Here is a 23,076-nt window from a genome sequence, read left to right as displayed (position 1 = left end):
AGCTATTTTAAGATTTATTTTGGAAATTATCACCCTTTATTGTCTGTTTCCTCCTTTGATAGATTTTGTTTTCTTCTTATTATTATGAACATAATGCCAAATGTGGTGGAGTTGCAACATGAGGGGAATGATGTGGCAGATATAGAAGGGCATTGGAGAAAGGAAGAAGAGAATCTGAGGAGAATGATTACGAAAATGCTGGTAGCCCTTAGCATGGTGCCTGGACTGAAGGATCACAATTCAGGAGCCATTAGCCTGGTGCCTGGATGTGAGGATCAGAATTCAGGAGAGAAAGCAACGCAAAAAGAGGAAACTGACCCATTTATCTCATGCTTGCATGGAAGGAGAGAGAGAGAGAGAGGTGACAAAAAAGGCATGAAAGGAGTGAGTTTGTGTTTGTGGTTGAGCCGTTTGGCTTAAAATCGCGTATCGTGTGAGCAAAGCTTAGTATTAATGATCGTCATTCTTCAGCAAAGGAGACCAAACAGTCTGTGTATCATGGAAAGAAAAGGTACGTAACAGAAAGTATATAACAAACACGTTTCTCTCGACTGGAGAGAAACTGCATGCATCTTGATCTTCCTTCTCCCTTCTCCCTTCTCTGGCAATGGCATGCATCATCTTCACTAATTGTCTTCTTATTAAATTTTAATCCACATTCTTATTGTAAAACTGTTTTCATACAGCACCTACCTGTTTATATATAAAGGTTTTCCCAAATTCAAATAAAGGAATATCTATAGTTTCATTTTAGTTGCATATATCTTCTGTCTTATAGGATTCTACATCACATTACTTCCCATTTCCTGGAAATGAAAAACCAGGCCTTTTCATAAAATCTGTCATTTCTTAATATATCTGTGAGAAGCAAATGCATGTTTTTCTCTGCTTCAATTCGTATCAGTTGGAGAATTATATATGTTTTCTGGGCTTGAGATGAAGTTGTGAATATCTTGATCACATGCATGCAGGAATGGATAGGCGGCAGAAGAAGAAGAGAGGAAGAGAAGGGAAAGACAAGACAGAACAATATTCCTTGGAGAAGAGTGCAAAGAGGCAGGAGGATGGTCATGATGATCGTGATAGCAATATGATCAGGTTGGAAGATAAACCACCATCATTGCATGTTTTTGATTTCCCATGGCTGAAAGATGGTATGATATCGGAAACATGGGAAGAAGAGTGGATTAATATTGAAGACTCATTCTCATCATCTCTCAAAGAGATGGAGATGAAGATGGAGATGGAGAGAGTGGAATATTTATGTGAGGAATGTTTGTATGAAAGTGCAGCCACTTGTGCAGCATCCCTGGAAAAGCTTGAGGAGATGAATGGGTGGGACTGGGGATTGGATATGGAGAGTGTGGATAGCATTTGGAACTACTTCCTCAACCAACCATTAGAAGGAGGTGCAACTGCCTAAATAACTATTTATCTCCTTTCTTTTTGTTTCCCTAACATTAATTTGTTTTAGGTATACAACATACATACAAGAGGGAGATATAAAGCAATGATGTGAAATTGCTGCCTAATTTATCCAAGTTTTTATTAAAGAAATCAAGGCTCCCACCTTCTCTATTTGTAGCTAGTTTATGGGTTTGTTTCCTTTTTTCTTTTGGTTTAAAAACAAGTGAAATTATATATAGTCATGTTTGCCTTTTAATTAAATTGCATTTGGAGGATACAGTCTTAAAGAAGTGTCCACTCTACCAGCTTCTCTACCAGACTATGAGGGGATGGGAATGATAATAAGATTTTGTTGTGTTGTGTTGTGTTATTGTGTATATATATATATATAGCATACTCCCCCTGCAGTTGCGCTCGGAAGAATAGGTACGTCCCATCCACCCACTCATCTCCACATGTGAGTCAGAGACTATTTTGCCGACACTTTTGCTCTCTTTTCAGTCTTTTCCGCCTTGTCTCTCTCTTTTGCTTTTTGTGTGTCGGTGGAAGAAGTAACTTGGGCTTGGACTTGACTCTTGAGTTGGCTTGGGCTTGGATTCGGGTTGGGTTCGGGTTCGCTATGTGGTAGTCCTGTCCACTTGACTGAGAGACTCTTATAGGGTACGACCCTCAAAATTTCTCTCATTTTTAACCCTCCATACTCAATCTGATTATGTGAGATATATATTTATTAATTATGAAGGCTGTTAGAAAATTATGTGAATAGTCGAATTGTATAGTTAACCAACTAAACTAGTGAGAATAGACTGAATAACTGGCAAAAACCAACGATAACTACTGACCGTAAATATGATTCCCTGAATTTTCAGCACGTAAATATGAGGTTTTAAATGGGGGTAAAAAAATTAGGGTACAAAACATTTCTTCATACTTGGGCCCCACTTTAATAATTTGTCATTATTCCTAATCAAGGGGTGGGTGGGTGGGTTGCATGGGATGGGGATGGGATGAGGAGCAACCACATCAACTGAATTTTTTCAAAATCTAGCAAGAAGACAAGTATTTTAGTTAATAATATCAATTATCATTTATATCTAGCATATCAGTAGCTACTAGTCTTATTCATTTTAAGTTTTTTAAAAAAAAAAAGAAAAGAGAACCCGAAAAGAGGCCACAATCAAGGTTTGATGTAACTTTTTGATATTTGAAAATTTTATCATGTTTCAATTCCGTCATCTAACACGTGAACGTTTCAACTTAACAACTTAAAATGTTATTTCGTTTCAAACGAGTCAATCGGACATATTTCTCAACTTTCAAATAGTTAAACCTCAAATACTTAACTGTCTTAAGTTACGTCAACGTGAAAAAACTAACTTATTAGTAATGTTTAACATTTTTTTGTATGCAACATATGGTGGTTGATTGTTCGAAAAATGGAAAATCTAATCCCGGGTGATTAGATTGGAGCGAATTTAGAAAACTACCCCGTGTTACTAGATACAAAAATCTACCCCATGTTATTAAGTTTGAATGTTTGAGTATTGAGTGATCGAGTTGGAACGTGACAAAATTTTCAATTACCAAGAGTTACATTACATTAATCCTCACAATCACAATCACTAATCACAATCACAATCACTAATGTTGTAGGATGGATGGGGTTGATTTATAAAATGAAATTTATATTTATCACATACTTTTCTCTCAACCCACTCACAACTTGATTAAACTTTTCCTGAATTTCTTTCTAATATTTATTAAATAAAATTTATATTTTCATTTTCAAAAAAAGAGGGTAATTTATTAAGAGTAATTATTTAGTAATTTGCCTCTTTAACTGTAAGTAACGCCATAAATAAATAAAAGACTGACAACCTATTTTCTTTCGTAGGTAGTATTTTAGTTATATACTTATGACAGTTCGGAATCGGCAATACCAGTTTAAATAAAATACAAAAATTATAATAACAAGGAAAGGAAAAGCCAGAAACCAAGACAAACAGAGCCTCCTCTCTCTCTCTCTCTCTCAATCTCCGTCTTTCTCTGCTACTTCTAGATAAGAGTGGTTTTCTTCTTCTGCATATCTACAATGGCCGACGCCTTGAGGTTCCACAATCTGAGCCTCTGAAAAACTTGTTCCCTATTTCTGTCTTTCCTAATAATCGAAAGCCCCAGATTCTGCCGAGATGAAGTTGAGGAAATTGGTTGTCGGCATGATGTTTGTCACAGTTATTGCTCCTATTGCTCTCTTCACTGTTCGATTCAACTCTTCCTCTCGTAAGTAGATTCGAATATGGCCGTTTCATAGTATTACGAATTTTTCGTTTTTTTTTCCTTCTAATTTTTCCTTTTTTTTTCTTCCTTAATTTGCGGTTTCTTTCAATTTCTGCAGCTACGAATGAACTCAATGAAGAAGTCTCCGCATTCGTGAGTATTTTCTTGAATAAAATTGAACAATGTATGATTGGAAGTTTGTATCTTTGATTTCTTTGATTCAAAGACTCGATTTTTCTTTTAATAGAGTTTTCCTGGCGGCGATCCCACTCACCTGAACGTCCTTCCGCAAGTAATTTCCTCTTTAATTTCTCGGATCTTTGCTTCTTCCGTCTTTTTCTTTCTCTCATCTCAAACACCGTCCTTTTTTTTTTTGATATAGGAATCCTCCGTAACCCTTAAAGAACCTGTTGGGATTGTGTACTCAGACAACAATACTCCATCTGCTGCTGGGCACAACTCCGATTTGGACTCAGGTTTCTTTCCTTCTGCTTTTCGTTTTTTTCCCCAATTTATTGGGTTTTTAATGGAAATATTACTTATTATGGGTTTCTTTTATTAGATTTGCTCTTATCCCCTCCAAAGGAGCATAAATCCAGCAGGTTCTTGCACACTACAGATGATGAGGATCAATCACATACCGTTAATCCCATCAGAGAGGTCACTGATGCTACTGAACTGAGCACCATTATCAACAATCCTGGCAATGAGGAGAAAAGGGCCTCGGAAATTATTGTATGTCTTCACTGCTTGTTTTTCATATCCTTTTATTTGTTTATTGATATGATACATACTGTTGATTTCGTGCTCTTTATGCATCAAACTCTTTGATGTTTCACTTTTTATTTGAATAATACATTAATACGATCATTACTGTAATTAGTGGACTGCACGTATAGTTTTGCAATCAGTCTTAATCTTTCTTTGGGTTATTGCCTTTATGGATTGTGACACCAGAAGTCTGCATACTGCATACTTGAGTAAGCATGAGTAGTTGAAGAGTCTGATTTCTGTCTATAGGGAGTTCCTTTTTGATATTTTTGTTTATGAGGAAAGGAAATTTGTAGTTGAGCTTTCGTTGTTAATGTTTGTCAGTTTCCTTTTCCCTATATCCAGTCCATTTTTTTTTTCCTTGAGTGGTGGTTGAAAACAGAACTGGAAATTGTTGATAATTATCAGGGCCAGTTGCTGACAATTCTAATTACTTGAGGAATGCTTCCTTTATAAGATTTAAATTTTCCAATGAAGGTCACCTTTCTAGCACCCCTGCTTGTCTGTGTGGTGGTTTTCGAAATATTTTCTGCACTATATTAATGCTTGGATTTGTTGAACTCACAAGCGGACTTTTTCCTTCTAGACTTAACCCAATTCTCCTTCCATTTCCCCTTTTTTTGTTGTCGTTTTGGTCCTGCCTCTAGGATACGAAACATGAGCAGCAATCTGGTGGCCATGTTGATGAGAAAGAATCCATTAAAGCAGAAACTGAGAAGCAGACTCATCAAACAGCTGTATCTGATGCCCGTGTACGGCATCTCAGGGATCAGCTCATTAGGGCAAAGGTGTACCTGTCTCTTCCGGCCACAAAAAGTAATCCCCAGTTCATAAGGGATCTTCGGGGGCGGATAAAGGAAGTTCAACGGGCACTAGGGGATGCAACAAAAGATTCAGATCTGCCGAAGAAGTAGGTTCTCTTTTTCAAAAGTATTAATAAGGTTAACCAACAATGGCTGTCTTGGATTTTCTTTTCACTTGTCCGATATATATATATTAACTTTATTTTTTATCTAAAAAATCTTAGTTCTTTGATGGTTCAAGGTTTAGATCAACTTTCAGTCTTTGTTTTATTTTAATCGGGGAGTTTATTGTGCCGTGTAATGCAGTGCGAACGAGAAACTGAAGGCAATGGAACAATTATTGGACAAAGGGAAGCAACTTCAAGATGAATGTGCTGCTGTTGTGAAGAAGCTTCGTGCTATGCTTCATGCAAGTGAAGAACAGCTCCGAGTGCACAGGAAGCAGACCCTGTTCTTGACTCAATTAACTGCCAAGACTCTCCCTAAAGGTCTGCATTGTCTCCCCTTGCGGCTTACATCTGAGTATTATAACTTGAATTCTTCTCAACGAGGCTTCCCTAATCAAGAGAAATTAGAAGACCCTCAGCTATTCCATTATGCACTGTTCTCGGACAATGTACTGGCAGCAGCAGTCGTAGTAAAGTCAACTATTAGTAATGCTAAGGTAAACGTCTCTCCTTCCTTGAGCTTTTTCTGGGTGCCAAAAAACAGACGACTGAAGTAGTAGAGATAAGTAATTTTCTGTTCTCAAATTTTTATCTGTCAATCTCCCATCTGCCTCTAACAAACATTGATATTTTAACTTCTGAATTTTAACCTTTTTTACTCGTGGTTGTCTTAAAATTGCAGCACCCTTCAAACCATGTTTTCCACATTGTTACTGACAGGCTCAATTATGCCGCAATGAGAATGTGGTTTCTAGTAAATCCACCTGGCAAAGCCACCATTCAGGTGCAGAACATTGAAGAATTTACGTGGTTAAATTCTAGTTATAGTCCTGTCCTCAAGCAGCTCGGTTCCCCCTCCATCATAGACTATTACTTTAGAGCACATCGGGCGAATTCTGATCCAAATCTGAAGTATCGAAACCCAAAATACTTATCTATCCTGAACCATCTTCGTTTTTACTTGCCAGAGATCTACCCAAAACTTAACAAAATATTGTTCTTGGATGATGATATAGTGGTGCAAAAGGATCTTTCTGGTCTTTGGTCTATTGACATGAAGGGCAATGTCAATGGTGCTGTAGAGACTTGTGGAGAAAATTTCCATCGTTTTGATCGGTATTTGAACTTCTCAAATCCTCTAATCTCAAAAAATTTTGACCCTCGAGCTTGTGGATGGGCATATGGAATGAATATTTTCGATTTGGAGGAGTGGAAGAGGCAAAACATCACAGATGTGTACCACACTTGGCAGAAGCTGGTATGTGACATAATTATCTTTTGGCAGTATCTTGAATTTTTTTTCCTTGCCAGCAATACCTTATGTTTCTTGAAGAACATGATAGTTAGAGAGATTATTTTTCCTTGCAGACACCAATGTTCTGATCATATTAATTTCATTAACAATATACTACACTCGTGGTCCTGGTGAAACACCAAACAATGTTGGTGTAAACCCAGTAATGATGATCCATAAGGGTACATAAGATATACATTGTTTAGGCGTTTCTTCTTTCAAAGAACATGGGAGGAAAAAGGTCTTTTTCTTGAAAAAGAAAAACAAGAAAATGAAAGACACTGAATTTTTAATTTGCGCATAGAATGTCTAAAGGTCGCATTAATTTATTCAAGGATTCCGAGCTTAGTGTTTCTGATTGTGTTGCTTGTATTATTTGGATCTGTTAGAGGTCCACTTAGCCTTGTAATGCTGTGAGGTTATATTGAGTACTCTTTTCTTCTTTTTTTCCTACAATTCTGAATCCAAAATTTGTGTTTACAACAGAATCATGACAGACAGTTGTGGAAGTTGGGTACCCTGCCTCCAGGTCTCATAACTTTCTGGAAGCGTACATATCCCATCAATCGATATTGGCATGTCCTTGGGCTTGGCTACAACCCGAGTGTGAGCCAGCGTGAGATAGAACGAGCAGCCGTGGTACACTACAACGGCAACTTGAAACCATGGCTCGAGATAGGCTTACCCAAGTACCGAAGTTACTGGACAAAATATGTAGACTATGACAAGGCTTTCATACGAGAATGCAACATCAATCCATAGGACAGCCTCATGGCATGTCTGGTATTCAAAGTTCGTTCAGTCTTGATTCGGTTCGCCCATTTTCACAGGTCTGCATCTCTATGTAGGTTCGTGGTTGCAAATTGGAAATGGGCTGTTGAGCTTGATTCTTTTTGTATAAAAATCGTTTTTTTAGTATTTGTTGGCTAAGTAGAAGTGTAGAACTGGCTTCAACACTCGATTAAATATTATTTTTTTTGTCCAAGTGTGTAGGTTTACTGGCATAGCTGTAAAAACGATGATGACTGAGCTCTTTTCCTGGTTTTGTCTTTTCCTTTTCCTTCCTGTGTGAGATTACAGGTCAAGGCACGTTCTTCTTTCTGTCCTAGTTTTACAGTCTTCACTTTGTCTAAGAGCACACTATCATTTTGTTAAGGGATGATATCCTACGGAAAAGCTCTATTGTTTGGGTGAAAAAACAGTGTAATCAGCAACTATATATATATATATATAGACACATATATACAGATTGGCATTGGCATTGACAGATGGACAGTTCACATAATCACATGTGGGTGGTTGAGGAGAGGAATGACATGAACATGACCGTTGGCCTTGGTCCCATTCGTATTAAATATTGTTATTGATGGTCATTTAGGTCATATCCATCTCATATGAATATGATTGCTGACTTGCTGTTGTCCGTGGAACAGGGCTGTTGGCCTTTCTTTTATTGATGAATCCCATGCAAAACCACAGGACAGGACAAATCTCAATTTTGGCATATTTTGTGAATTATTGTAATATGGGTTGATGGGTTCTCCTCCTACATGGGCTTGGGCTTGGGCTTTGGTATCTTCTATGGGCTTGCTTGCAATGTAGAATGAATGTAATGCAATCTTTTAATGAAATCTTATTCAAAGTTCTCCAAGAAAGCATCTGACCATACCAGAAGTCAAGAAAGTATCAATGCCAAATGATTGATTTGTCTAATTTAGAAGTAACCTAGATTTATTCCCTGATTAGCTGTTCATTCAAAATCTGAACTTGACTTGGTCAAATAAAAGAACTTAGGTATGCAATCTCCCCCTCAAAAGAGGAAAAAAAAGGGGGGGGGGGGGGGTATTTGGAGGGTTCTTAAAGGAGTTGAGGACACAATCATCCTTTTCCTCTTTCCATTCTTTTCATGCGAAAGGCCAAGAATGAAGACCATTGAACGATTGAAAGGCCCTCTCCATTCTCCAAGTGTCAGTCTCTAAAAATATATATATTCTTCTTCATGCTTTCAAGTTTCTACATTATCCGATGCACAACCTCTTTCAAACAAGAAAAAACACAAAACAAAAAAATGTTAACAAATAATTTCAATCTCTAACCATTAAACAATGCGTTTTACTGGAGAAAAACATCTCCTACGTAATAATTCAGCCGTTAAGCGTGCTTCTACGAAAGCACTATTGGGATAGGTGACCTCTTGGGAATTCAAGACCGTTCGGGTCCGATGTATCCGCTGGAACTGGACAATCCAAAACGAACAATGTGTATTGGGTTGGAAACTACACGAGAGAAGTATTGGAATGAGTGACCTCTTGGGAAGGCAAAACCGTACTGGCCCGATGTTTCCACGAGAATTAGACAATCTAAAGCGGATAATATTATTAATGTGTATTGGGTGGAAAATTGTAATTAAAAAAAAAAAAATCTACCTTAACCACCCAAATACATAATGATTAGTAGGTTCTTAGGGGAAAAAAGAAAGACACTGATACCTGATAAGGACTCCTTACCTTAAACCTTGACATTCATTCAATCATATACTCATTTATTCACAAAAAATCATAAGTCATTTGTCCGAAGCTAATGCCATGCCATCTTCCTGGCCCCCTCAAAATTTGTTAATATGGTGTTATTATTGAAGCCTAATCAACTTGAATGAAATTGTGAATGGTGTTATTCATCCCAGCATTCAAAGTATGGATGCTTATGCTGTCAAACTGGAATGGAAAGGACATGCCCCGCTCAAATACCTTCCCCCAACCCCAAAAGTTAAAATTAGGCCTACATAATTCAAGTGGGATTTTAAAAAAAGATAGTCCACATGCCAAGTGGACACTGCAACGGCTAAGTAAGTGGCTACCCTCCATTCAGCTAAAAAAGAAAAAGGCGAAAATTAAGGCCCACAACAAAGCCCATCAAGTACATTTTATGATTGGCAAAACCTTTAAATTCAAAATCTAACGCTCCTTTTTTTTAATCCCTTTACTAGCTTTTTTTTCCACCCATAATAAAATGATAAATTACTTACTTTTTTTAGAAATATATTTATTTATTTTTAAATAATCTTAGTTTTGGGTTGAAATGGAAATTGCACAGGAATAGTTTGCATTGGAAGGTGGTCCCTTGTGTCCATATCTTGCTTTTCTTTGCATTTTGCAATACCAATTATTTACCTAATATATTTACCTAGGATAATGCTAGAGGTCTCAACAACTGGGATCCTAGAGATCTCAATTGTCGAGGTATATGGATATCACATGCACTTCAATTTTCATCCATATATCTCAACAATTGAAATCACTGAGATTTAGTAGTTGTTGGGACGTTTATATTTTTCGATATATTTATAATGATTTGTTATGTTTGATATGCATTTTGTTTTTGGGTATTGCCCATGCCCTCCAACTAAGGTGATTGTTGTTCTTGATTGTATGTCTACCATGTGAAGTTGTGAACCCCACCTTTATTATTCAACTATTGTTTTTTGTTTTTTTTTTTCCCAGTCAAAGGCCCTTGGAGTCTTGGACAAATCAACCAATTAAGGGAAGAAGAATGCAAATTATGAATGTGGATGAAAGGTAAAGGTTAGCTAATATTCCATTTCCAAAAAAAATTTGATTATGGTAAAAATTAAAGAAAAGTGAACTTATTAAAATAAAAGATATGGGGACAGGTAAAAACTTGGAAGAAAATGAAACGGTGTGTGTAGTATAAATGTGGGTTCAGCCCAAGAATGAAAGAAGAAAAGCGAAAAAGCAAACTCTGAAGATATTGCAGAATCTGGCAGGCCTTTGTCTGCCAGATCGCCCTCTCTCTCTCTCTCTTTCCAGTTTCCACTCCTGATATATGCTTCATTAGCTGGACAGAATTATAAGAAGAAGAAGACGAAGAAGAAGAGAAATGGGGGTAGGAGTAGCATCTTCAAAGCTGAAAAAAGCAGCATGGAAGATGGTAGTGACAGCATGTGGCTCCTTCTCCATGAAAACGCCTCCTCCTGTGGACCCTGTAGCTATTGATCCCACCGTAAGTCTCCTCCCTCTGTGTTTTCTTCTGGTTCAGCTGTGATTTTAGATATGCAGAGAATGACGATTGGAAAGATTGTTCTTTTATCCAATTACCCATTTCAATTCACTGCAAAGCTCACTCCTTTTTTTTTGTTCTTCTGTTTGTGCTTCTCCTTGAAATTCCAAGTGAATGATTGGTCAGACGCTCGTACCTGCCAATTTCCCAATCAATCAATCAATCATCAGCTTAAGAAAACAAAAATATACTAGAAAGTCTCCTCCTTGCATTTGTTTTCTTCCCCCGTATGTACAGAAAGGGGAATGGTTCTGTCATTCTCAATTATCCCTGAAAATTTATTATTTATTTGAGAGACAGAGAGAGAGGATGACGGCTCTTTGCTTTGTGTCATGAACAGATCTTGGGTTCTTCGTCAGAGTCTCCCCCACTGTCCAGAAATGTATCAGAAGAAGAAGAAGATGCTGAAAGAGTCTCCACTCCTACCAGCATCACCAACAACAGCAAGCCCAATTCTAAGGTATCGCTCTTATTTTTCCCTGCTGTCAAAGCAAATATTTGCCATGCCACTAAAAGAGGTAGTAATTTGTTGGAGTTGTGAGTATTTTTTGCTTTTGGAATCCAATGTAGTTTGACTGCTCTCTTGTTTAGTGCGTGCTGTGCTTCCACAATTGCTATTTCTACTGCATTTCTCTTATCCTTTATTTTAGAATGCTGTGAATTCAAGGAACCTTTTCTTCATTGGAATCAAGCCTTAATGTGATTGCACGAGTGCCATTCCTTGATGTTTGTTTGTGTGTTGTGGCAGAACCTTTGTGCAATATGTCTGGATCCTCTGCGTTACAGCTCAGGCGGCAGGCCAGGGCAGGCTATATTCACTGCCCAATGCTCTCATGCGTTTCATTTTGAATGCATCTCATCCAATGTCCGCCATGGAAGCATCACCTGTCCTATTTGCCGAGCCCATTGGACCCAGCTGCCCCGCAACCTAAACCCTCCTTGCAACCAGTCTGATCCAATTTTCCAAATCCTTGATGACTCCATCGCCACTTTTCGGGTCCACAGGCGCTCTCTCCTGCGCTCTGCTCGATATGATGATGATGACCCCATTGAGACGGATCACACTGCTACTGCTAGTCATTCCCGCCTTGATCTCTTCCTTACACCTGTGGCTCCAACATTGGGACAGCCGTATAGCTTTCATCATCCTAATTGCCTACATTCATCTTTGCAATTGAATGGGATGAGGAACTCACACTATCATCACCAAAAACATCATCAAACACCTTTCCTCCATCCTGCATCGAGTAGGAGACCTGCATCTCTCTCGGTAAAACTAGCACATCAGCCAGCCACAGATTTGGTTGTGGTAGCAAGCACCAATGGTCCACACCTGAGACTTCTCAAGCAGTCTATGGCATTGGTGGTTTTCTCCCTGCGGACCATTGATCGTTTAGCCATTGTGACTTACTCGTCTTCTGCAGCTCGTGTCTTCCCCCTTAGGCGAATGACATCCTGCGGGAAGCGAGCAGCCTTACAAGTCATTGACCGTCTTTTCTACATGGGGCAAGCAGATCCAGATGAAGGGTTGAAGAAAGGGATAAAGATACTTGAACATCGCTCCCACAAGAATCCTCACTCCTGTGTATTGCATCTGTCTGACAGTCCAACAAGATCATACCATGGCATGAGCATGCAACTGCCCATCCCCATCCATAGGTTCCACGTGGGATTTGGCTTTGGCACTTCAAATGGGTTCGTCATGCATGAATTCGAAGACTTCTTAGCAAGAGTATTGGGAGGTGTTATTCGCGATGTGCAGTTGAGAATTATTGAGGAACAAAGGATCATACGACTCGGAGAGCTAAAAGGAGATGAGGAGAGGAGGATTTATTTGGAGATGGGCGAGCGCGGACAGGTTCATGTGGAATATAGTTATGTTGAGGGTGGTGATGATTTCATCACAACCGGAGAAACTGTGGTGTCCATAGGCAACAAGAGAGAAGCAAAGGGTGCTGGTTCAGAAGCCGTTTCAGCAAGGGATGTGAACGTTATTGGTGGGAGAAATAGCAGTGTAGAAACCTGGGATTACCATCACCCTCATATGGCTAGAAGATGGGCAAAGCACTTACATGGCTATAGGATTTGATTATACTTTCATATTTGCTCAAACACACAGGGGAGGGGGACTTGCATAGAGTAGGACTGCTGTGGCTCTTTATCCCATCAATTAGCTATTATATTGAATTTGTAATCTTGAATTTGCAATCGTAGCTAAAGGATTAAGTTTCTTAATCATCCATTTGCAGACATTTTTTTTTTTAAGTAATCCAAAGCAATTCATTCGGATTGGCCTTGATTCAAATTTAGAGTTGAATTATCAATAAATGTCAATAGTGTAACCACACGATAACCTAACTAGTTATCTCTCTTTGGAGTTATGGCGTAAAAAATCTCGTTCGAAGTCAAAATTTTAATTGTAATTTGGTACAACTATTTTCAAGCAGTTTGTCTGGGTTTGGGCTTAGTGAGCTGGTCAAAGAGCACGCTAGCTATTGTTATCGGCTACCAAAAAAAAACTGTAAAATGCATGCCAAACAACACACATTCAAAAGGATTACGACTGATGTATTACCCCAAAGCAATTAATCATGCATATATTCATACACTAGGAAGTCACTGTACAAGAGGCTGCCATCTTTGTTGTGGTGAAGCAGGAAATAGCAATCGTCACAGAAATAACAAGGGTTCGCCCCTGCCCACTTGTCATCTACAGTAACCTTAGTAGCTCTATAGATATTGCAAACATCGCATTTTCGGGCACGTATCTTCATTTGAAAGATGATAATTGGATAAGCTGCCCGGTTCTGCACGTCCTGGGGATGAATCAACCTCATGTCCCTGATTATTATAGTATGCTTACAGTCTCCCTGCACCAGAATTATCACAAAATGAGAGAATGCAGAAAAGTGAAGCCCATAGTGATACTGCCGCCTAAATAATTTGAAAACAATGCAATAGAGTTCTGCACCTGATGACAGTACAGATATCCAGCACCAAGTCGAAACCTCAAGTCATAAAACCGCGACTTCTGCATTGCAAAGGACTTGAAATGAGGCAAATCTGATGATTTCACCTCACCTACAATTGCTTTTTGCTTCTTTTGTAAATCACCACTTATAATGCAGTCCCATTTTCTAAGAGCTTCATGCCTCGAGTTCTCAAGCCAATCAAATATAGGTTCACTATAATCTATGGCAGAGGGATCTCTTAAATCATTGTAGAATACATCCTACAAGATGAAGCATACAGTTAAAATGCAGTAGGAAGCAATATTTGCAGTGAAAGAAACTAGAAAACAGAGCTTCTCACTTCTATGAGGAAATATCCGGAAGGATCAGGCTGCTCCGCCTTTTGCATCACACAGTCTGTCAAACAATTAATCTTATCCCTTAGTTCAGACAGGGTTTGTCGCCCTAGGACCAAGAACTCCTGGGTCTGCAGCCAATTTCACAAAAGATACGACTGACAGATTAGTAAGGGCAAAACATAATGAAATTAAGACCACTAAGGCACTAACAGTACAAAACAGGGAAAAATACATTGGAAAAAAATAAAACAAAATATATTAAAACAACTACATTCCATTAATCTTAACTTTAAAAAAAAAAAAAACAGAACAGCTACAAAATGGGTATACAATCTGTCAGAGCCACTTCACCTACGAGAGAAACCAAGAACCAGACATCCTGAATGCCCAAAAACATTATATGATCTCCATTACCTGATTGCAACAGAATCTAATGATCACCCAAATAATTTATAATTCAGAAGAACACCAGAGTAGAAAATTTTATATCTATACGAAACACTTGGCCTAGTGGTAGCCTACTCCTTAAGGGTTGAAACAAGGCAAAGTTCAAGTCCCCTTTCACGTTAATAATAATAAATAAAAAAAGTATGACTTATCAAAAAGGGAAAAAAAAAGAAAGAAAGAAAGAAAAGAAAATTATATACCTTCGACCATTTTTTTATAGCATGATAAACTTCAATGCAAAGTATAACTTCCGGATATAACACACGTATATGCTCCTGAATATTTGATGCCTTCATCTACAACACATTCAAAGAAAAACAGAATGAACTAATCAGCAGTAAATCATAGGCAAACAAATCAAAGGTAGATGCATCAATATATATTTACGTGATCATGTCTAGGCTAATGAAAATAAGAGCTTAACTAGAAAGTTGTCAATGCAAGCTTCAATAATCGAAGCTTTAATGTCAGCGAAGATTTTAGAATTGCGTTTTCTATATTCAGATCAAACTGCCAGCAAACGTACTTCCACACAAGGAGTTCTACGTCCTGCTAATTTTATATGAAACCTTACTCAGTCCATATGGATAAATGAAATTTGAAGAAATTCACTTGACAATTTCAGCAAACTAATAATCAGAATGATATAAATTTGGCAATCACATCTTCATCTCAGTAAGATCATACATAAAGAGTTTTCCTAAATTGGAAAGAAATTTCAAATACAAATCATGACATTGTTGCTAACTATAAAGCTTGGATACGGCAGAGATGGTGGAGTATCTGTGTCCGATACGTATCGGATACAGATACGTTGAGATACGTCATAAATACGTCTCAAATACGTATTTAATAAATCACAATTTTTTTTAATTTTTTAAAATTGCGATACGTATCCGGATACGTGATTGACACGTACCAGATACGTATTGGACATGCTGCGACATCGTTTTGCCCTAGGGTTTATAGGATATTTGTTTTTCTTAAGACTTAAAACAATTAGACGACAAGCTTTCATCGTCTTTTACACTCTTCTCGTCTTCGACATCGACGAAAAACTACAACAGTCGACAAAGATCATCGACGAAGACCAAACCACTACTGTCGACAGAGATCGACGACCAAAGAGAGACAAAAATCGACGACAAAGGTTGTTGTTCTTAACCAGGTTATGGGTCTCTGTAGCTCTGGCTTCTGCCAATCCATAATGGCTTTGTCGTTTGTTTCACTTTTCCATTTTTCTTCTCTGCATCGAGAGCAGAGACACAGAGAACCTTCAAAGCAGGCAAAAAACTGAAAAACATTGAAAAAAGGGTTTTGCTAATGCCTTTGTTGCAGCTGCTATATAACTATGCCACCTGTTGTTATAGGTGATGATCACCATTTTCTAAAAGCATTATTGTGTGTGTCTAACACGTGTACTCCTACAGGACTCTCTTATTGAAATGAAACATATGATATATATATATATATATAAATTAGTTACGTGTCCCCAACATATCCGTATCCTACTTTTTTGAAAAATCACGTATCCACGTATTCGTATCGTGTCGTATCCGTGTCGCGTGTCCGTATCCGTGCTACATAGGTTGCTAACTATGAGTGGCTGCCAAACCTAGTGAAATAAATTTCAGGTAGAGGTAAACAGGAAATACAGTAGATTGTGCCCATAATATGCACATGTTAAAATATGTAAATTGGAGGATAAGACAACTCCATGAACATACATTCAAAGAACCACATATGCAAACTAGATTTACTGTAGGTTATAAGGAACCTTTCTTTCAGAGTTTATGGACCTGAGTGATTGCATCCTTTTAATTCTCTCTGATGATGCAACGGAAGATTCGTTGACCTTGCAGCTAGGGCTGCACCAAAATGAATGTCCATAATAATCAGAAACACAAAAAAGAATGTACCATTAATGAATTGGACACATATGTCATCTACAAACATGAAACAATGAAGCCTAGCTGCTGCTTTGTCTTCATCTTGCTTTTGTTTGATTTTTGCAAGTTCCTCCACCTTTTCAATATAACTATCCTGAATAAGCAGCAGAGATCAAATCAATAAACAATAAGATAAAAAACAAAAATTAAAAAATGTAACAGGACAAAGAATAGAAAATTTGTTGATGCAAACAAGGACTACATGAGATATTATTTAAAAAGTATTCCAGAGTACGATGCACTTAAACACCGAAGTATAAGAGAAAAGGTAAGTATAAACACAAATTATTGGGGCCCGAAGGTTATATTCTCATATTCTGTACTACTATAATATTGTAAATGGCTTACACAAGTCCAATGGCCCTACCTTGGAGAAGTTTCATAGTCTCAAAAGAATAAAAGAAAATGTCATTTATCTTACAAGTAGATTGCTAAAGTATAAGCTCAACCAACAAGAGTACAACCTTCAGAAAAATAATTCACACACAAACATTGCTGATAAGAGAGACATTAATGACTAAACTCCATTTTTTAAACTTCAGTGACATTCACACTAAATTGTATACAATATATTTCAGCAAGTTCAGAAATATATAATATCTTTAATAATTTCGTTGGCAAAGCATATGAAGAACGTGATCACAATATCTTAATCAAACTTTGAATGAATAGTTTGACCTTGAAAAATCGCACCACCTATTTATGAAAATTAGAAGAAATTATATAGCAGCAAACACTGAAACAAAGGATAGAACCATCATAGGAAAGATAAGACACCTCCAGAGCACGCTTATTCCCTCTTCTTTTCTTCCTTCTTGATTTGGTATTATCTGCAGCTACATTGACAATGGTGTCGGTCTGAGATCCATATGTGGATTCTAATGAAGCAGAAGTCTTCCCTCCTCTTTGAGAGGAATCAGAACATGCATCTTTATTGGCAGATGTACCATTTTTTCTGCGTATAATGCAAAGAGATAAGTAAATTCATTCAAGATATAAAAGAGGAAAACTGAGATATTTTATATCACTTAAAATGATGTAGAAGAAACACTGAAAGCATGAATAGATACCAAATGCTTATATTCACATTACAGGGGAAAACAAGGGATTCACTGAGGTAAAAAGAATGTTAAAAAAAATCTGCTGTCCACAAATCGAACATCCATATTTAATATAATATAAACATAGAGAAATTCAAAGGTCTCAATTTGGTTCATTCCAGATATTATGTAGCATACAGGATACTTGTATCAAACTATCAATTACCCGGCGACAGAGTTCCCCTCCCAGACTTGCAAAGATTTCTCAGTATTCTCAGCATCCTAAAATCATCCACCAAAGCAACGAAAACAAATAATTAGATAATAATAAAACTAGTTAAAATAAATGGAGTAGAAAATAAAGCACCATACTTGAAAATCTTCCTTCAAAGCCATATCGACCAACTCATCATCTGTGAAAACTCTAAGCTCATCAACACTGCACAATTGAAGCATCGGAGATTATTCTTCGAGCCAAAAGCTCACGTCAATAAGATTCCAGATCAAGAGCAACAATGATAGGGTACATACGATATATCCTCATCACTGAAAGAATCTGGCAACAACTCGTACTCTAACTCCTGAAAGAGACCATCATCGAATTGGTTAAATTTATGAAACAAATAACAAACAAACAACTGATGATTACGGATTACCTGAAGTTGGCGGGCAGCAGAGGCCTCGAAGTCAGCAACCCTGGTAAGAGGGCCTACCATGTTCGGAATGTAGCGAGGACCACCCCGAGGAATCGAAAAGTTCGCATCGTCTACATGCTCTTGCTCGAACTGCGCAATCTCCATTGATTCTTCTGTCATCTCTGAAGCCGGGAGGAGGAGGGGTTGCGGGGAAAGAGAATCGCTTTCAATTTTCAAACGCCGAGGGCACAGAACTATGAGTTATGACTTACTAGTTACTGGTTACAGCTAGGCCCAAGTTAAACGACCATTTAGCCCAACCCAATTACTGTCGTCGGCCCAAAATGATAAAAGTTAGTCTCTTTCACCATGAAAAGCTACCGAGTGTGGCAGATATTTCTGCGAGGTGCAGGTGAAGACAATCCTTTCGTTCGCGTCTGAATTAGGGATCTCCCATCGTACCTCATCATCCTTCTTCCTCTGAGAGTTGTCGGGGGCGGTGGATGTGACTTGTGAGGCTCGCCACGATAATAAGACGAGAAGATTAGGAGTAGCAGTAGAACTCTAGAAGGGGAGGATATACTCATCTTCTACGAAAACCAGCTTCTGCTTTTTTCACGATCAGCGAACCTTCTTCTTTCAAAGATTCTTTTTCTTCCACAATCAGCCAACTGCCGCCGCCTACTGAAATCACCTCCACCGTCTAGAAACATCAGCAATCCGATACAGTTAGGTAACGTCCCTTTGTTCTTTTTATTTTTCGTATTTCGTAGGGTTAATTACGGTAACTTACAGATACAATGACCTGCTGCCGACTCCAGAAATCACATCCACCGTCGAGAAACCTCTGCGAATCATTACAGTTAAGTAATGTGATGTTGTTCTTACGTTCTCTTTCGTGTTTCTTAGGGGTATGAACGAAAATTTGAGAACAGTCTGCCTTTATAACTTTAAGTAACATCATGTTGTTTTTCTTTTCTTTTTCGTGTTTCATAGGGTTAAAGAATAATACATGTTTCCTTCTTCGTATTTCCTTTCTTATTTTCTGTAATATTAACATTTGAACATCTAAAAACAGTAACATTGGATAATGTTATTGTTTTTCCAGTAGCATATTGTTGTCCCTTTGGATCTACATTGTCTAAAACATCAACATGTGAACACATCAAAATGCATTTGGCTAATGTTACTCTTTTTTTGAGTTCGACTTTTAGTCTAATGTTACTGTTTCATTGAATCATAAGAATTTTGACAACTTTGAGTGTTCCATGTTAAAATTTCAGATTACCGCATTGCTAAAATGGTGAAAAGTTACAAGAAAACGCTAGCTCTTGGACATGGTTTAGGTTCTAAGGTAATTGTCATGACTAAGTTGATGTTTTGTAATGGAGCACATAAAACTGTTTAATTTAAATTTCTCCTGGGTTGCACCTCTTTGGTGCCTTAATAAATTTTTCCATTCAAATTTTTTTTTAAAATTTTCACTTTCTGCAGGAAACTGACAAGATAATAAAGAAAACACTGGCCAAGAGGACAAGGAAAGTTGCTGATTATAAACCACAATACCGGTCGAATCTGCAATCAGTAATAAGGGAGATTGAAAGTCTGTCCTTCAGAAAAGCCCACTTGACCGAGCTTAAGAAAACACCATTCTGGTACCTTATACACAGCATCATCAACAACAAGCTCGACAAGCATAAGTGCAGGAAGAGCGATGATGCCATTATTGATCTCATATTCTTTTTTGATGCCAAGTCAAGGACCTTTTATATCAACAAGAAAAAGTTGAATATAACAAGCGACGATATAAGGTTGATATTTGGTATTAGGGATGGAGGGAACATAATTGATTTTGGGAAAAGGACAAAGAAGATACCAACTGAATTTGTGAGACGAAGGTTTGAAAAATGCGACAGGCTGACAAAGGTAATAATTTCTGATGCACTAAAGTTGGCAATTCAAGGGAGGCAACAAAATGACATTGAAGATGTTGCTAGGCTACTGACTCTCCATATTCTCGTCTCCCTCTTTGTCCCCAACAAAGCACAATCATTGGGGTGGACCTACATAGAGTATGTTGAAGATATAACCAACGTTACTACCTATGACTGGTCAATGCACATACTTGAATGCTTATATATGTCTCTATGCGCGAATGCAAACAATCCAACAGACGTCACCGGCTGTGTTATGTCCCTACCAGTAAGTTTGATACTGTACTATACTTCTTCAACAAATATCAAATATGGAATGATACTGAATTTAGCTGATTGTTGCTTTTTCCATCTATGATAATAGTTTTGGTTGTGTGAGCATGTGGAAATCATTGAACCTATGGAGCAAGAAGCCTTCCCTCGATGTCTCAAGTGGGATCTGAGAAAACTAATGAAAACACTGAAGGAAATTGATCTTCAGAAAATTGGGAAAAACAAAGTAAGTCAAAATATTTGATTGTATAATATTACTTTTTCAAACAGCAACATTAATAATAATGTTGTTGTTTTGAAACAGTAACATTGTTGTTGTTTCACTACATGTGTGGGTATAATGTATTAATGTTAATTTTTTTTTATGGGTATAATGTATTAATGTTAATATTTTTTTTATTGACATTGTGTGACACAGGTAAGCGGAGGGGATATAAAAATAACAAAATTTGAAAAGGATTTGATGAAGACAAACCCAGAAGAAGAAAGAGACTCTGGAGATGAAGAGACAGTCTCAAAGGAAGAGTCGAAGTTGGGAGGAGGAAAAGAAGAGCAGGGAGGAGAAAAAGAAGGAGAAGAAGAGTCAGCACAAGAAGACAATGAGTTAATGAAAATTTCAGGAGAAAATAGACGAGAATATGAAGATATAAGAGGAGGAGAAATAGAAGAAATAGGAGAAGAAAGAGGAGTAAATCAGGACTCGGGACTCATTAAATTGTACGAGGTTGCACAACATGTGGAAAATACAGAAGAAAAGCAAAATGAGGCTCAATCTAAAATTCAAGAATTGGAAAAAGAACTAAAAGCCTTAAAAGCCAGAGAGATTGATTTAGAGAAACAACTGGCTGAAAGTATGTCAAACCTTGAAAAGAAGGACAAAGAGCATCAAGATGCACTCATGAAGCTGGCAAGCTTATAAGAAAGAAAAAATGCTAGAAATAAGGCTTTAATGGGACTAGGTGAAATGGTTTTGCCTTCCTTTTAGGGTTTTGTGTCCTTACTGTGAGGCTGTGATGGAAGTTTCAATCTTTGTTTGATTTCACGTTGATTTAGCATGCGTTTCTTCTCTTTGATGTGCATTTGTCCTCTTTATTGTATTGAAAAGGGTCCTTTTAAAGTAATGTTGGATTGTTATTGAAATAACTGATGATAGTTATGCTTTGCACTGGCATGTTTGCTGCCTGAAGTAGGAGCCTTAGTGCTGTCAACGACCTTTTTAGCTGTTAAAACGTTTATATTTTTCCAATAAACTTTATTGCTGCGTATTGGTCTAACTTTTTAGAAGTAAAATATTTTTCTCTTTACTAACAGGAATACTTGGGCATTATAAACAAATTTTCTTTTGGAGGTTCAAACCATTACAAGCTTCATGTGTGGCAGTTTGAGGCCTATTTTGTGGTGAATCTATTCTTCCTCACCGACGTTCATGTTGTTTATGATATTTTGAAAATCTTACGTTATTCTCTTTTTTTCTTCTTATGTTTGTGTGAATTCGTGTATTTCATTCCATGTAAAGAAAAAAATTTTATGCTTGTATTGAATCCTGTTTTCTTTCTCCTTTCTTTCATGCAAGTTCTCTCTTTCCGTTGCATGCTACCGAATGTTACTCTATTGTTTCTAGTTGCCCTTTATATATTCAGTCTTTCTACATGAGTTTCATGCAATTATGTTGTTCTCTCGAACCTTTTTATAATAGATTTTTCATTTTCAGTCCATCATAAAGTCTTGATATATCCTGGTTGATACTTCTTAAATGCATATAATATTTCAGGGGAAAAAAAGGGGTTCTTACTTCTTACTAGGACATGTTTTATAATTGCAGAAGCTACACCAAAGACCATTATGTGGACAGTGACTGTGAAGGGACTAACTCTTTTTCCATTTAAAAAGCCACTTGCAGGTTTTTCATTGTTGGACTATATATTTGTGATGTCAAACTATTAAGTCATTGAAGATTGTGGTGAAAGAGGAGGTCTAATGGACTTGTTAATAACCTGCAATATTTTGTGAGCACAGACCTTTGAGTAACCTATGATGTTTCTTGACATATTACAGAAATACAGAATGGGTAGGCAAATTGGGAAAGGATATGGTTGAGGCACCCACGGATGGTAGGTCTTCTAATTGTTTTCTCTTGATACATTTTACTAATATGTTTTTTTAGTTACCAGAATTGTAATATCATTAATCAATTTGGATCTCTCTTTATCCAGAAATTGAAAAACAATAAGAATTGTTGCGGACCGGGGAGGGATCTTCAGTTGGAGGGAAGAATAAGACGCCGAGCTTGGATTATACACATTGTCTCTGATGTGGAGTGAAGTGAAATTGAGAATCCAGAGATTGAAGTGACCCAAATTAACTCTCATGGAGGAATCACTGGTTATGGTATATAGAGCTGAAACTTGACATTGTGTTTCGGTCGAGGGGAGACAATACAGTTTCAACTGTACAAATGCTAATCTGTTCATATCAACAGCTGTGGTAGGAGGAGTGATGGAATTGTCACGTCCCAAAAATATCAATTCCAATATGCTTAGAGCAATCACAATGGTTGCTTTTAAATGGCCCATGGATAATGTTTGCTAGTTTGTTTAATGGACCATATAAAAAAAATGTTTTCAACGGTGTAAATTTGTTGTCCCCGTTCCTGTTTTGTTGGGTCAAGCATGGAGGTATAAGACATGATTGG

General features: G+C 37.5%; 5 protein-coding genes across 5 annotated transcripts; 4 read left to right on the top strand and 1 right to left on the bottom strand.

Moving 5' to 3' along the window:
- The first annotated feature begins 11 nt into the window (after positions 1-11).
- On the top strand, positions 12-1,572 carry LOC120006242. Its single transcript, XM_038856205.1, has 2 exons — positions 12-511; positions 972-1,572. Exons 1-2 carry the CDS (start codon positions 454-456, stop codon positions 1,421-1,423), a joined length of 510 nt encoding a protein of 169 aa, XP_038712133.1. The 5' UTR covers positions 12-453; the 3' UTR covers positions 1,424-1,572.
- A 1,812-nt stretch (positions 1,573-3,384) lies between these two features.
- On the top strand, positions 3,385-7,820 carry LOC120006239 (probable galacturonosyltransferase 4). Its single transcript, XM_038856202.1, has 9 exons — positions 3,385-3,687; positions 3,803-3,837; positions 3,932-3,976; positions 4,067-4,160; positions 4,247-4,419; positions 5,103-5,365; positions 5,565-5,922; positions 6,108-6,683; positions 7,206-7,820. The coding sequence occupies exons 1-9, from the start codon at positions 3,597-3,599 to the stop codon at positions 7,479-7,481; spliced, it is 1,911 nt and encodes a 636-aa protein (XP_038712130.1). The 5' UTR covers positions 3,385-3,596; the 3' UTR covers positions 7,482-7,820.
- A 2,631-nt stretch (positions 7,821-10,451) lies between these two features.
- On the top strand, positions 10,452-13,087 carry LOC120006240 (probable E3 ubiquitin-protein ligase EDA40). The gene is made up of 3 exons (XM_038856203.1): positions 10,452-10,739; positions 11,137-11,256; positions 11,545-13,087. The coding sequence occupies exons 1-3, from the start codon at positions 10,617-10,619 to the stop codon at positions 12,883-12,885; spliced, it is 1,584 nt and encodes a 527-aa protein (XP_038712131.1). The 5' UTR covers positions 10,452-10,616; the 3' UTR covers positions 12,886-13,087.
- Positions 13,088-13,343: 256 nt separating this feature from the next.
- On the bottom strand, positions 13,344-18,429 carry LOC120005040 (snRNA-activating protein complex subunit-like). Its single transcript, XM_038854468.1, has 11 exons — positions 18,199-18,429; positions 18,074-18,123; positions 17,915-17,981; positions 17,769-17,824; positions 17,280-17,457; positions 16,508-16,596; positions 16,331-16,421; positions 14,754-14,849; positions 14,109-14,234; positions 13,768-14,028; positions 13,344-13,666 (listed from the first exon to the last, which is right to left on the bottom strand). Exons 1-11 carry the CDS (start codon positions 18,355-18,357, stop codon positions 13,382-13,384), a joined length of 1,458 nt encoding a protein of 485 aa, XP_038710396.1. The 5' UTR covers positions 18,358-18,429; the 3' UTR covers positions 13,344-13,381.
- A 286-nt stretch (positions 18,430-18,715) lies between these two features.
- LOC120006279 lies at positions 18,716-23,000 on the top strand. Its single transcript, XM_038856260.1, has 7 exons — positions 18,716-18,905; positions 18,973-19,040; positions 19,461-19,531; positions 19,672-20,379; positions 20,476-20,610; positions 20,803-22,495; positions 22,598-23,000. Exons 3-6 carry the CDS (start codon positions 19,478-19,480, stop codon positions 21,301-21,303), a joined length of 1,398 nt encoding a protein of 465 aa, XP_038712188.1. The 5' UTR covers positions 18,716-18,905; positions 18,973-19,040; positions 19,461-19,477; the 3' UTR covers positions 21,304-22,495; positions 22,598-23,000.
- The last annotated feature ends 76 nt before the right edge of the window (positions 23,001-23,076 follow it).

This window comes from Tripterygium wilfordii, chromosome 9 (assembly GCF_013401445.1).
Source record: "Tripterygium wilfordii isolate XIE 37 chromosome 9, ASM1340144v1, whole genome shotgun sequence".
In the NCBI taxonomy this organism is placed as follows: Eukaryota; Viridiplantae; Streptophyta; class Magnoliopsida; order Celastrales; family Celastraceae; genus Tripterygium; species Tripterygium wilfordii.
This window is presented reverse-complemented; position numbering and strand designations above follow the sequence as displayed.